Here is a 16,254-nt window from a genome sequence, read left to right on the forward strand (position 1 = left end):
CTCCACCAAATACAACTTAACTTTTCTGCTTAAACGCTTATTTCCATCTAAAGTGGGCATCACAGTTAGAACAGACCACAGGAAATGAAGAATGCTCTCTAATTTCTCTTGCAAGAGTGGTCAGTAAAAATGATGGTGAAAAGAGATTTCCCACTGGGGGGAAAACAGGTGGCCAGTGTGGTCAACTAACGAATTTGTTATATTTTATCAAAGTGAGACACCAGCTGTTCTTGAGATCCTTCGGCAGCTCATTTCCTACTGCACCATCACTGTTCAAACCATGCAGGGCATGTTCTGAGCTAGTGGCCACCAGATGGTACTTTTCCATTGCACTTTTTCTAAGCACTTTTTGACCCTGTAGTTTTCTGATATTTATTTCAGAGTTTTACATCTGTTGTGGTTAAATTTACCAATTTCCTATAGTTTACAGGATTACGAATAGCCACATAAAGTACTAAGAAAGACAAGTACCTGAGATTTCAGAGTCAAAAAGTAATGCGATTTTAATTTCTCTCATTTTGCAGTGTGAGGATTTGTGATTATATATGTGTATTTTGTTAAGTAAGAAGTTTTTTAAAATAATAGGTATGGAAATTAGAGTACATGTGTGCTGGACAGAGCCAATAGCTGTGGACCATAGCAAGCATCCGTACCATTATCTGCCAATCACCATTCCTTATCTGATATATGACTATGACTATAGTGGAAGCAACCATGGATGATGATGATGATGATGATGATGATGATGATGATGATGATGGCATTAACATGTTGACAATTTGTATGCTAGCACTATGCTAACTTCTTTACATATATTATCTTTTGTAAAACATTGTTTAAGGCTGTGTATCTAGTTCCAATACTTACTACTTGTGCATTTGCCAGATTACTTAAATTCTTCACATGCAGTTTTCTCATGGGTATACACTGTTGTAGAAATAAAATAAAATTTTTGTGATACAAATAAGTATTACTTTGTATTCCTAAAGGTTTAAAATAAAATTAATAACAATGTTTTGTGAGTCAGGTAATAATTATTCTACCTTTCTAGGAGTAAGTAGTTGAGACCAAGTAAATATCACCAAATCTCACAGATAATAATGGAAAAGCCAAGTTAGAGGCACATGTTTGACCTTTATGCCTTGATAACAACAACTGACTCCAGAGACTTATGGTCCAGTGTTGGGCATCTGGCCTAAGGCAGGTAAATTAGAGTCCATTCCCACAGTTTTTCAAACTCAAATTAGAAAACACTGTCAGTTGCTTTCTGGATTGGAAGATGTTAAATCTGAACTTTATATATTCCTATATGCCATCAGGTCGATGAGGCTTAGTTGAAAGCAAGAGAGGAGAGAGGGGTGAGCAAGAGAGAATAGTATTAAAGTACCCACGCCCCTAATTCCTGTTTTCATGAGCAGGAAAAGCCCAATTGATTCTTTGCTCCTTTCATTTCTTCCTTTCCCCATTTAGTTTGATTTTATATTCCAGTGAATTCTTCCTTTGCCTACATTAGTTTGAGATGGGTTTCTATTGCTTACCAATATCATTACCATCAGCAGCAGCATTATTAGGATTTCACATCTTCTGAATGTTTCCAAATGAAACCAATTTGTTTTGCTAATAAACAAAATTAATTCTGAAATACCAAATGAACTAGTGTTTTTTTTTCACTTCAAGAAAATTCAACTTACCGTATCAACAGAGAGACAGTGTTGCAAAATTCTCGATCAAGTTATCTCATAGCTAAGACGCCCATATCGAATTTTAACACATCAATTTTGTGCACTGATTTTTCCTATTATTTTAGGAAATAAATATGTGTTGTTGTTTTTAATTGTCAGGTAAAGTGTGTCCATTTAGAGCATGCTCTTTTCAGCCTCAAGTAAATTTGAGTGAGTTATTCAACTGACTGTCAGGAAAAATACAGTTATCAATTATAAAGGATCAACATAGTATGGTGTTAGGTATTGCAGGACATAATCCAAAGTATATTTGGTACAGGTTAGTTTGCCTTGAGGAAATACCTTATCATGGTACAGAAGAACAAGGAGGAAGAAGACGAAGAGGAGGAAGAGGAGAGGGAAAAGGAAAAGGTGGAGGAGAAGAAGAAACAGATTGTAAAAGTTGATAGCTTGTGCACTGAAAACAGTGTTACTAAAGGTATATAAGCTCATATATATGTATATATTAATAAATACACTAGTTTTTATTAGTCTTAAAGACTCAGGAACATTCAGTATGATCTTTGGTATATTGTAGAGCTTAATTTTTTTTCAAATACTTGGTATTTTAAATTACAAATATGTTCTCATTTATATGCTGCAATATAGTGATATTAAAGTCACCTGTTAAATTTCTGTTTAGTTTATCTGTGCTACACGTCTCCTCACCTCACTATATGATATGTGAGCTATATGATGTGATATGTTTAATGATAAGTTCACTGATGTAACGTGGAAAAATAATGTATATATATTATTTATAAAATCTTAATATTCAGAAAAGTTTTATAGTTTACAGGTTATGTGAAAACGAAACACAACCTAATAAGCCGTTTTTCTCTCTCTACTCCTCAGGGGAATTGGACAGTACATTGAATTTGATATCCTACTGAAGCTGCTTATAATGAGGACATACTATTGCCTATCACTATTCATCTGGACCTATATGTTTCATACAGTTGATGCTATTCCATTAGAGGAAAAAGCTAGTAGGGATTTGCCAAGCAAAAGGGTTGTGGATCTGACAAAAGATGATAGTAAAATGTTACATCGTACCAAGCGTGGCTGGATGTGGAATCAGTTCTTCTTGTTGGAAGAGTACACAGGTACAGACACACAGTATGTTGGCAAGGTAAGAATTTTTATGTGATAAATCTAGAAGCTGAAAGTGATGGCAATTTATTTACTTTTTACAGCAACTTCCCATATTATTAATGATTATTTTACAATATTTGACTAATTATGGTGTGCAGAAGGCATAATATTGCAAATGTTTTCAGTAGGATAGTATGGGTAATGTGATTTACTCAGGTAGCTAAATGTAGGTCAGTGTCCATAGCATTATTAATCAGCAATATATGATTTATATTTATATATTTATGGATGTGCATCTAAAATGTTTTAAAAACGTTCTTTGAAATTTAATTTAAAGCATCGGATAAAGAATAACTTAGTGTGTTATATGAGGCAAAACGAAATGCAATTATAGTATACCAAAAATTACTAAAATATATTGGTGACTACTAATAAACAATTTATCATAATTAAGAATAGTCTGCTGTGTATGAGAAGTAAATAAGTATAAATACTTCTCTCTCGGTAGTCTGTTTCTTAATATCAGTCAAACTGAACGACTTCTCGCCTGTAATCCGGACCAAAGGGCTCAAGGAGAAGGAGAAAGAAAACGGAAGTAGAAAGAAGGCAGTACCTTCGGGAAGGTTAAAACCATCCTAACAGCAATAGCGGCTCATTAGCAGTCTGGAACAAACCGTGATAGAGAATACGTAACTCTCCTTCTCGTATTCAACTTTGAGAAAATAGACTCGTAAACTATCTCTTCCTCTTTTCTGTCTTCCTCAAAATAGATGACATGATCGTTCCAACATCCAGAATTTTCTATTTATCTAATATCTACCAATCTCACTCATACCATTCTACATGCAAGACAAATCCTTTGTTTATTGGATTATTCCAGATATGTGCCTAATGCTGAGATACTTTCAAATTCTAAGAATAAAACAGAATAAACAATGATGAATACTAACATTCCTCATAAATCACATACTTTTTTTTCTTGATTCTTTGCACATGATACTAGAAATGACTGTGATGGTCACAGTATTTTTTGAGTTACTAGCAGATAAGATAGAATGGGCCAAAAATAAAAACATAAAAAGCATCTGATATCACAAAAGTCATGCCTATATTGCTTTTAAACTAGAAACACATTTATTCTGTGAAATTGCCAAAATCTTGATCTAATTTTTCAGTGTGTGTGTGTGTGTGTGTGTGTGTGTGTGTGTGTGTGTGGCAGTGTATTTTTTTCAACTGCAGCTTCTTTTATCAGAAGCCTATTATTTCCTCTTCTTTTGATATCTCCTCCCCTGGTTCCACAGGTCACACTCATTTTGCCCCATATAGTTCACTTGCTGATTCTTTTTTTTCCCCTCTTATTTCTCCTCAGGTTAGTCATAGGGCATCCCCCAGCATCCCTCATTTAACATCACTTCTCACACTATAGTTAATAACTAACATCAGGATATTTCAAGTTCAACTGACAAATGTTTGTGTCTAAGGACTTGAAATTGCCTTATGATTCTTTTTCTAAGGCAGTGTATAAAGGGCACATTCAGTTCACAAGGTCTTACATAGAGGGTTTCATCCTTGGAGATTCACAGATGCAGAAGAATAGCTACAGATAAAAAGAGATGCTCAATCGTAAGGCAATCAAGGCTCCACTACAAGCATTTATTTTTAGCTGTAAACAAAGATGCTTCCTTCTAAAAATTATGTGTGCATTGATTAACAGACACCATTACTGCACCGACATTTTAAAATATGCACTATGGTTTAGAACTTTTTGTACCATCCTGCTTTTGTTTTAATTAGTTCTATAATCTGTCAAAAATAGTTACTAAAATGTGTGCATAGTTTTATTTAATTAGTTTTCATAAAATATTTGATCACTTGTCTTTGGACAATAACCTGTTTTTTTTAAGCCATACACAAGTTAAGTTGTTCAATTTTTTTACTGGTTATTTATCCTTGACAACCAGATTATGAGCCAAAGGTAGAAAACATATTATAATAATAAGAATTTTTGCCAAATGAAGATAATCAAACCAAAAGGTTATGTCAACTATTTTTATATTATATTTGGAAAGCAGTATGTATACGAAAGAGAAACTTCAACAAAATAAAACACTCCTTACTTTTTCGAAAAAAAATGATTTCTCTGTTTTGAAATAGGGCCTTTTCTTAGATATGCCATGCACCATATATGGAGTTCACTATAAAAGTAGGCTTCCAACTACTGTTTACTTTCATTAACTTCTTAAGGGTCTGTGAACTCCTAACCTGTTCTCTTGGCTTTCAACATTATTATTCATTTGCATATGCAGAGCCTAGCTAGGACTCTACTTAGTCAAACTTGAGTCCTTCACTTAGGACTCAACTTGGTCAAACACATGAACACCAAACAGATGGTCTTTTTGACCACATTGCTCTGTTTGCCTAGTCTTCTGGGATCCACTACCGTGGCAACCTCCATGTGATGTAAAGGCCTACCATATTTACCATGTACCATGATTCAAAAAGAATATGTAGCCTCTAATGGAAAGAAATTTTCATATTTTTTCCTAGTTTTCCAGAGGCTTGGCATTGCAGACAATATTAAGACCTATTGTAATTTATAGGTGACATAAAATTGTATAAAGTTGGAAGGATATATAATCCTTGGATGAAAAATTTAGGGTTTGATCCTGAATTTAAATGAAGAAGTTTTAAAACAAGTAAGAAAATAGTAGCAGTAAAATGTAACAAAATATACTTGTACATGCACATAAACATGCAATTTACAAGGGTCAGTCCTGGTTTTGCAATTTAGTAATCGCATACAATTTAGAAATTAACTAAACTTCCCAAACCTCAAATTCTTGTTATGTTAAATTGTTATTAAGATCTCTTTAACTTTAAAATTCTGATGTTTTCTAGGATTGCGGATGGGACTGCATTTGTGTACAAGAAGGGATAGTAAAAATTTAACAAAATTTGCATGTGGATAAATCCAAGGAGGTGGGATTGCATATGGCATGATATGCATGTGAAACACTTGTGTGCACGTGCGCACACACACACACACACACACACACACACACAGAATAGCTTAATAGGATGAAGTTAGACTACTACTGTCAAAGGCTCAGAATTCCATGCTGAGTTGTTTTATATACAGCATGGAAGCTGAACCCTGTTGAAAGCTTTTGTACTAGTTCATTATTGGTGGAGCACAAGTCTGGGATGCTCGGTTTGCTTTCATTGTTAGGATGGACTGGAGGAGCAAAAAAAGGAATCACAATGATATTTTTAAAAGGAAAAATAAGGGGATATTTCTGTATGTCATTTCGTATTTTTTGCAAGACAGGACAGAAAAGTGAGGAATGTTAAAATTAAGAGTAGTTTTTGTATGTTACTATACTGGATTTAAAATTTCTAAAAGAAATGAAAAATAAAAATAAAATTAAGAGTAATTTTCGTTTTCCACAATAATTCAGTCTGAAGTTTGGCTGCTCATTTTTGATGGATGCTATCAGAGATATATTAATTCTTTTTCTGTAATGAGGGAAATTTTTGGTTCTTACTTAAGAGGATTACAAAGTTATGACAATCGCCATGTAGCTTCCCTGTAATTTGAATAGAAGCATGTGGCTGAATTACTTAAGCAAAAGAGTAATACTGCTCAAGAGAAGAATTTAAATAAATTTAACAAGAAGTATAGCAAAGGCTCCTACAACTCTGTTAGAGAAACTTCATATGCACTTGCTTTCTTACACAATAGGTCGAGATCCTGAGGAATCCCTAGTTGTCATGAATTAATAATTAATAGATAACATGCCTATTGTTGAGAATTTATATTTAATATCTGATTAAAACACATTTATTACTTGGAGAGATACCAAACTTACAAGTATAGTGTTTATTCCTCCTGAAAGAAAACACTGGTATTTATAAAATAATTGAAATATCAGCTTAACCCACCATTACACTTTAATTCAAAGCATTTGCTTTGCTCACAGCAATCAATACTGTGCTATGGAACTGCGTATAACCAGTCACCATTTAAATACAACATATTTTTACCGAGTTAGCTCTATATGTTTTTATGTTTTAATTCAAAACCTTTTACTATACCATAGCCAAAATTACCATGAGTATAATCAGAATCTCAAATTGGAATGGGATTTTAACATTTATCAAGCTCTTGGTTACAACTGGATACAATTGATTTACTTCTTACTAAAACAGTGGAAAACAGGTACCAACTGGAAAATGGATGGGAGTGTGGTTTATATCAGACTGAGTAATGAAACTGTGGGATGACTCTCCTTTACACTTACAGATATTGACATATGCACTAAATATTGATATCCCCCCAAAGCATACATAGAATAATGTACTTGGATAGGCAATTTTCTCTTAGGCTTTCAGAAAATGGCACTTTGATGTGTACAGAAACAGAAATAAAGTCTCAAAGTTCCTGAAGGATGTTTGATAAATTTTTATAGTGTATTATAGTGTTTTTCAGCATCTAAATAAATTATCTTTGTAAAGCTTTACTATGGTGCAGTACATGTAGCAGCTGTTTCAGATTTATGGGCACATTGTATCCCAAAATTCTCTTTATAGGTTAGTTGTTTAAAACTAAAAACACATGAGAAAAATATTAAGCATTAAGGCTAGGTTCTCTGGACAGTCTACAATGGCTTATTTCACACTGAGATCTCTAAAACTCTGCTTTTATACTAGAATGCTAGTATTTAATTCTTACTGTCAAGCCCCTCATCGCTTGCACTGCATTATCACTTCCCCGAACCACTGCATTAGCACACCTAATGACTTTTTACTTGACTTCATTATTTTTTTTTTTAATTCTTAAAAACCCATTACACACTGTTTCTTGAATGATACCAACCTCTTGGACAAAATATCTGTAGAAAAATTGACTTAAGTAGATTCAAAGTATTCGATATCATTGTACATTCCAGCCCGTATTCTATGTTCCCACAACAGTATAATATGGCTTTAGTTCTAGACAAAGTGAAACCTTTCCTCTTCCATAGGCTTCACTTCTATTTTATCATGGTCACAGGCACTTTTACAGGGAGTATCTAACCTGCTTTTTCATAATTTCATCTCTTCTCCTTGCTTTAAGTCCTATCTCAACGGCATCCTCTTATATAAGGCCCATCCCCATTCTTCTTGGCTAGAATTTCCCATCAAAATTTAACCACCTATCAAAATCTTATTCAAGGCATAATTTAAATTATTCTGGTCTAATATTTTACCATCTAGAATCTGTGGCCTTTGGGCTTTCAATCTGTGTTTGATTTCATTTTTTTCTTCCCCAAAATGTTTGACAAAATGTATTTATTTACTCAAAATTAATATTCAGTTGCTATCTTTATTAAGCAATTATTACTCTGGATTCTGAGAGACTGGCACTTTGAAACATAGAAACAGCAGAGAAGGTTTAAAATAAATATGTCCCATTTTTCCTGGCACATTTTGCAAAAAGTCAATTCCTTTCCTGTATTTCCATTATCCTTGAAGCCCCTAATTGCAGCTGCAACCCTCTCATTTTGCTCTGTGCCAAAACAGCACACACTTTAGAATCATTTGCATTCCAACAATTTCTTTGCCCTGAATACAGGTAATTCAAACAGGCATTAAGAATTAAAAGATAAGATGAAACAAATTCTGACTGATTAAGGAAACATAACTACTTCTAGAAAAATTTACATTTAAAATTTAACTAAACTTTTTTCCCCCTGGAATATAGTAACTGTTAAACCATTTAAAATATTAGAGTATGGTAGAAATGTTTATTAGTACGATTACCAAATATATGTGTGATTTTCCCTGACATCTTCCACCAACTTCAGTGCTTGTGAAATATTTCTAATATTTTAACAGTCTCTTCCTCTATTGCCAAACTTGCAAAAGATCACATCCACGCTTACATATTCATCAGTGTTTAAAAAACAAACAAACAAACAAAGAAACTTAAGAAGTAGTAGAAACTCTAGGAAGGTCTAGAGGGAGGACTGTGAAAAAATATTTAAGCACAACCATCATTTAATAATAAGCGTTATTATTTTAATAAAAGTTATTAGTGTTCCTTACAAAAAACTAGGTCCATAAAATTAAAAGTTAATGTAAAAAATCTCAAAGATAACTATAATCACACTATGAAGATAAGGTTAAAAGTTTACATATTTCTGCTTATTTCCAGTTATATATTTTAGCACTGTTGATTTCATATTACTTACATATATTTTAATTTGTCTTTCTCAGTTAATTCTGTGTTTCTGCACATTGTTAAAATTTCAGTATTTGCCATATAATATCATACATATAATTTTTAATTAAATTAAATTTATGTCTTTTCTGAAATTTCTATTTAGACTGGTATTACACACACATACACACACATTTCTGTGATGAAAATTTGGTAGCTAATAACTTTGAGTGTATTTTAAATTACACTTACTAGATTACTTTATTACTGAAAGTAGAATTCCAAGAGTAATAGATATGAATGGATTTTAAAGCTCTGGGTATGCATTAGTCAGTTGCATTTCAGAAAATTTATGATGCTTATCTTCCAAAAATATGCCAACGTAAGGCATTAGTGTGTTTATTTGTAAAGTTTTTTTACAAATTTATTTTACAAATAAAAAGAATAACAAAGTTATTTTACAAATAAAGATATTTATTTGTAAAGTTATGACTATGTTAATGTGGATCTTAACCCTGTGTATTATTATTCAATTAGTTTTAGAAACTGAACACCTACAATGCAGTACACCAAAACTGAATCCTAAAACTAAGAGTAAATAAGATGCACTGGTCTCTATCTTAGAAATAGATAGAAATAATTTGTTGTAAATAAAATAGTCTCTATCTATAATAAGCAAAATTTTATTATTGCTGGCCTGTTGGAGAAATACCTGATAGAAGTCTCAATTTAGATGAAGGAAAATACTTTTTCCTTATCTAATAGACTGAATTCCTAATAGCTAAATTCTACCTAGCCTAATTTAGCACTAGAATCACCCTCCAAGTTAATAACGTATGCATGTTTGTTTATTTGTTAATTTAGGACTGCCATATTTCCCTATTCCCATGAACATAGACTATTTTTTTTACCAGATTTTAACAAAATATTCAAACTTTGCTTGTGCAAACTTTTTGTAATGTGTCCACAGTAAATTCTAATGACTCATACTAATAGTCTTATAGCTATTGTGGTATTGTTCATGGAAAAGGAATTAGGACAGTGTTCTAAAAGATGTTCAGCCTTTTTTGCACTGACTTCATAAAGTAAATGAGGCCACTCTAGATATGCCACTGAATATACATTTAGTGGAACTCCCTCAGTAAGTATCCTGTTTCACAGCCAGAATGTTTTAGGGATGCTATTACAATAAATCATCATACTCAGAACTATACGCTAACAGACAGAAACACAAAAGTGAGTTCAAGATCAATAATAAATGTATTGGCAAATCTAAGAGGAAAAAGGCCTTTCTTTTTCCTACAATGGGAAGGGATATATTTGTATGTGGCCATTTTGTGAAAGTTTCAGCTCCTTTAATGGTTACTATAACAAAAGCTTTTCTTGAAAAATTAAAACATTGTCCCACAGTTTATGTCTATTGATCTTACTCTACAAATACAGTAGGATACATCGCTATTGCATATTAATGGTTTTAAAAAATGCAATTTAAAAACTATTTTCGTAAATGTGTCTTCTATATTTAAAAGGAATTATTGCATACCTACTGGGTACAGTATTTTGCAATCTTATATAAGCTTGATGATAGTATTATTCAGTTCTCTATGGTTAAAAGTTTTGTGTCTCCTTATTCCAATTCTCACTGTGAGAAGAGTATTAAAAAGTTCTATATTTTAATTTCTCTCTTTACCTCTGTCAAATATTCTTTATTTGTTTTTATGCAATTATTGGCTGCATGGCTAATTATCTCTTAGGTTTCTGATTAATTGATGCTCTATTATTATGAAATATCACCCTGTATCTTTCATAATACTACTTGCTTGAAGTTTACTTTGCCTGGTACAAACTTTGCCACACCAATTCATTTATGATAATATTTGTATGGTTGATCACTTACATCATTTTGCTTTCAGCCCTTCTGTACCATTTAATATAAAAAACAGCTCTCGTAAACATCTCAGAAGTGGTTTGTGCTTTTCTATCCAATCTGACAATCCTTAACATTTAATTAGTGTTAAGTCCGCTCATAAACAATGTAATCATTGACATAATTGGATCTAAGTGTATCATTTTCTTGTTTTCATTTGTTCCATTTATTCTTTCTACCTTGGTTTTTGCTTTCCTACCATATTTTGGGTCAACTGAGTGTTTTCTTAAATGTCTAAATTTGGTCTCCTTAACCTGCTATAATATAAATCAAATAAATATTATATATTTTTAGCATGCAGTGCAATCATCTTACAACAGTATGATTTTATTTCCTCTGTAGGGTTTTAGTCTATATTTGTCAGATACTTTCTCTCTGTATATATTATAAATTGCACCCTGTGTTGCTAATATTTTATTACTTAAGCATTCCATTATTTATTAAAAATTTTAAGAAACACAATCTTATGTTACATTATGTTACATTATGTTGTGTTATATTTACTTATGTAGTTACCATTTCCAGTCAGTGCTTTTTATTCTTTCATATTGATCTGAATTTCTGTGTACTATCATTTTCTTTCAACCTGAAGATTTCCTTTAACATTAATTGTAGTTTGTATCTGATGGAAACAAATTTTTTGGTTTTTTTTAATCTGAAAATATCATTATTTCACAAGTGATGAATGGATAAAGATGATGTGGTAGATATATACAATGGAATATTATTCAGCCATCAAAAAGAATGAAATCTTGCCATTTGCAACAACATGGATGGATCTAGAGTATATTGTACTAAGTGAAACAAGTCAGTCAGGGAAAGACCAATACCATATGATTTCAGTCATATGTCGAATCTAAGAAAGAAAACAGATGAACCCAGGGGAAGGGAAAAAAAGAGAGGGAAACAAACTATAAGAGACTTTTAACTATAGATAACAAACTGAGGGTTGCTCAAGGGGAGGTGGGCAACATGGGTGATAGCTATTAAGGAAGGCACTTGTGATCAGCACTGGGTATTATATGTGAGTGATGAGTCACTAAATTCTCCTGAAACCAATATTATACTAGATGTTAAATAAGTAGAATTAAAAAAAAAAAAAAAGTGAAACAAACAAGAAAAAGAAAAAAAATACTTGTTTTACTTTTTATTTTTTTAAGTTTATTTATTTTGAGAGAGAGAGAAAAAGAGAGGGCAAGCAGGGGAGGGGAAGAGAGAGAGGAATAGAGAATCCCAAGCAGGCTCCTTACTATCAGCAAGGAGTCCGACATGGGGCTTGATCCCATGAACCTTGAAATCATGACCTGAGCTGAAATCAAAGGTAGGACACTTAACCAACTGAGCTACCCAGGCACCCCTAAAAAGAAAAATATTTTAATTGAATGTAGAAATATAGATTTGCCTGTTTTTTTTCTTTTTGTACTTAAAATTTTTGCTACATTGCATTGTGGATTTCATTACTTTTGGTAGTAATGCATGTATGTCATGTGTATTTGTCTCTGGTTGCTTTTAAGGTCTGTGTCCTCAGTTCTCTGACTGTCTGTTTCAACAGGGGTTGTACTTTGATACCTAGATGTGTTTTGTTTAACCTGTTTGGGACTCACTGGCCTTCTTAGACCAGTGTGTCCTTTTTCATCCAATTTTTAAATTGTATGCTTATTTGTATTTTTATGGCCTGCTCTCTCTTCTTTGGAGGAGGAGAACTCCAAATACAAGTATATTAGAGCATTGTACATTGTCCCATACATCATTGAGACTGTGTTATATATTTTTTATACCTGTGTCAATATATTTTTATATTGGTGCTTTAATATGGATCATTTATTTTTGGTGTCATCAAATATATTGTTTCTTTTGTTTCTGTGTCCACACCACTGTTGCAAATTTTTATTACAGAAGCTATAATTTCCAGTTCTAGGTTTTCTTTTCTGTTTGATTTTGCATATAATTTATGAAATCCCTAATATATTATGTCCATTATTTTAGTATGCCATAAACATTCTTTAGTATACTTACAATAGCTATATTTAAAGACTTTGTCTGTTAAATTTAACAACTTAGTCTTATTTTCATCTATTTCTATTGACTATTCTGTTTTGCTTTATTTTTCTGCTTGTTAAATCTCTACAAAATTTAGATTATATACTGGGTATTAAGGGCAACATATTGTGGAGATTCTGGATTTTGTTTTCTTCCTCTGAAGATTGTTGAGTTTTGTCCCAGAAGGAAGTGAACTTATGGGATTCTACTTTGATTGTATATAGGCTTTTAGGATTTTCAAGGAAGACTATTTTATTTATTCCCTTAGCCCTGTGGTATAACCCTAAATCCTACCACATCTTCCTGTCTCCTAAGTTATCACTTTTCTGCTGTTTTACTGGAAATCTCAAAGTGTTCACCAAACACATTTACCTACAAGGAGCTTTAATCTTAAACTCTTCATTCCTAGTAGCTGGAATGGCTAATCTCTCTGCTTAGTTATTAATCTTCAGACTGTTCCTTTTATCTGGATTCCTTGGAGTCTTAGTCTGTACATGGTCAGTTTAGAAGTCAGCTACATGTTACATGCAATGTATATTCAAGGTTTAGGGCTCTCTCTTCTGTGGCTTCCTCTATTCCTGGATTTCTTCTCTCAATTTTTAGCCATTATGATGTCCCTGAATCCTGACCTCCGATGCTTCATCATAAAGACTGCTGATTTCTGCTTGAACCCTGTCTTCTTCATGACATATGAAATGTGGTATACTTGCAAGAAAAAAAGGGGTTAATGTGGAAATCACTTTATTCCCTATTTGCTAGTAAGCCTCTGAATTTTTGCTCCTGGTTCTTATCTACTACCTTTATAAAGTGTTTTGTATTTTTAGGTTTTTGGTTTTTTTTGTTGTTGTTGTTTTTTAACTAATTTGTAAACAGTTAATTATTTCAAGAAGAGTGTTGTTCCCACACAAGTTATGTTCCATGACTAAAATCAACTTCTATGTATTATTCCTTTCTTAAAACTTGTGTTACCTTTAAATAAATGTCTTATGATTGAATGTATGTATAAAATGAAGCCCTATGAGACAAAGTCAGTGATGAAAATATAATTCAGAGCATATAGATTAAAAATTATTTTATTCTAGGGCACTTGGGTAGCTCAGTCAGTTAAGTGTACAACTTTTGATTTCGGCTTAGGTCATGATAACATGGTTTGTGAGATCGAGTATGCATTGGGTTCTGTGATGATAGCATAGAGCCTGCTTAGGATTCTCTCTCTCTTTCTGCCTCTGCTTCACTCTCTCTCTCTCTCTCTCTCTCTCTCTCACTCAAAATAAATAAACATTTTAAAAAGGAAAAAACTATTTTATTTCATTTTCTTTTCTTGAATAATTTTTCTTTTCCACAGTAGAAGGAACTGAAGAAGGGGCTGGGCATTCTTATCAAAGGCCCTAAGAATATCACATAATAAATTTTAATTTTCTGCTGTAAATAACTATTTTAAGATTGTTAATTGGAATAGTATTGTCAATATGTTAAGAAAGATAGTTGAATGAAGCAAATTGCTTGAGGAGAACATTAAGTCATTAGATAATATTAAGTCATTAGGTAATAGTAAGTCCTAACTCTATACAGGAATAATGGCAGTGACAAGGCAGAAGTCTTTATATCCACCACTGTTCTTTATATCCACCACTTTTTCTGGGTGTGTTGTTTCTCTTCTTTTCTTTTCTTTTCTTTTTTTTTCTTTCTCTTCTTTTCTTTTCATTTTTCCTTTTTTTTAAAAAAAACATTTAACATGTATTTATTATTGAGAAACAGAGAGAGACAGAGCATGAGCAGGGGAGAAGCAGAGAGAGGAGGAGACACAGAATCTGAAGCAGGTTCCAGGCTCTGAGCTGTCAGCACAGAGCCTGCCACTGGGCTCAAACTCAGAAACCACGAAATCATGACATGAGCTGAAGTTGGACACTTAACTGACTGAGCCACCCAGGTGCCCCCGGGTGTGTTGTTTCTTCATCTGTCAACCACTGTTGAAATTCAGTCACTATATTTAATAAATTAAAGGATAATAAACTTTTAGGGAAAAAACAATATTTCCAGTAATTATGTTAATGTATGTTTTAAAAACACATTTTTAAGTTCTTACTTGCTTAGAAAATCATTCTTTGTAGTTGCTGTAGTAAATTTCATTTTAATAATAATCAATAAAAATGCAACATTCAATATCTTTAAAAGCCCAAAATACTAGGTTACTGACAAAAGCTTTAAATTTATGAATCTCTGAATAAAAAGATTTATTGACTTTTCTATGCTTACCTCAATAAAGCATTGTCTTAAACTGTCAAAAAAAATCTTCACTTCAAGTAAGTGAAGTCATTTTTTATGTGTATATGAAAAAATAAGTGTCTTGGTCAAACCATAGACAAATAAGTATTTGTTTAAACATGTTATGAAATCAGTTTTCTAAAATACAACAAAATCATAAAGTATATTCCATTTTCCCAAAATTTATCATTAAATACATTGATTTTTTTATAAGTTTAATTTCTAATTTACAATGAGCTAAATTTAGCAAGTGTTTTTCACATAAATGAATATATATATTTTACTTCAAAATTAATGTGAACAAAGCAATGGTGAACATTTATTATAAAATGGATATTAGGAATACAATGAAATATAAAATATCATAAATACAAAGTTATGTCACTACTATTTCCCATAAATTCTCATAATAACTCCTCTAAAGTAAGTCAGGAAACTTCAGTATCTTCAAGTTATATAAACCTGAGGTACTAGAAAAATTTCATTTTTCTTCTTCCTAGTTCTATTAGGCTAATATTAGCAAAGAAGTTGCTTTGTTGGTGATAAATTGGAAGATTAAATTGAAAGTTAAAATCTTTGACCAAAAGACGAAAGATAGGGACAGAGATGAGAAGGGTAGACATGCCCTTGGACATTGCCTAGCCCCTATTCCACAAAGTGCCTTGTCTGGTTAGTGCTTATGGGAGGAATACACAAAAAATGCTTTAGTCAAAAAAGTTACTTACTTACTTATGTACTTACCTATTTATTTTTTTGGTGTATTCCCAATAGTTTATTTTTGCTTTTGTTTCCCTTGCCTAAAGAGAAATATACATAAATATATTGCTAAGGCCAAAGGTCAAGTATTTACTGGCTCGTGCTGTTTATGGTTTCAGGTCTCACATTTAGGTCTTTAATCAATTCAAGTTTATTTTTGTGTATGGTGTAAGAAAGTGCCCCAGTTTCATTCTTTTGCATGTAGCTTTTCAGTTTTCCCAACACCATTTATTGAAAAGACTTTTCTT

General features: G+C 32.3%; 1 protein-coding gene across 1 annotated transcript in view; it reads left to right on the forward strand.

Moving 5' to 3' along the window:
- Positions 1-16,254, forward strand: part of CDH9 (cadherin 9) — a 135,143-nt gene that overhangs the window by 44,479 nt on the left and 74,410 nt on the right. The window contains exon 2 of the mRNA XM_045441311.1: positions 2,577-2,853. Coding sequence (XP_045297267.1) covers positions 2,626-2,853 — 228 coding nt within the window. The 5' untranslated portion in view covers positions 2,577-2,625. The remainder of the gene's footprint in view (positions 1-2,576; positions 2,854-16,254) is intronic.

Source organism: Leopardus geoffroyi, chromosome A1, assembly GCF_018350155.1.
Source record: "Leopardus geoffroyi isolate Oge1 chromosome A1, O.geoffroyi_Oge1_pat1.0, whole genome shotgun sequence".
In the NCBI taxonomy this organism is placed as follows: Eukaryota; Metazoa; Chordata; class Mammalia; order Carnivora; family Felidae; genus Leopardus; species Leopardus geoffroyi.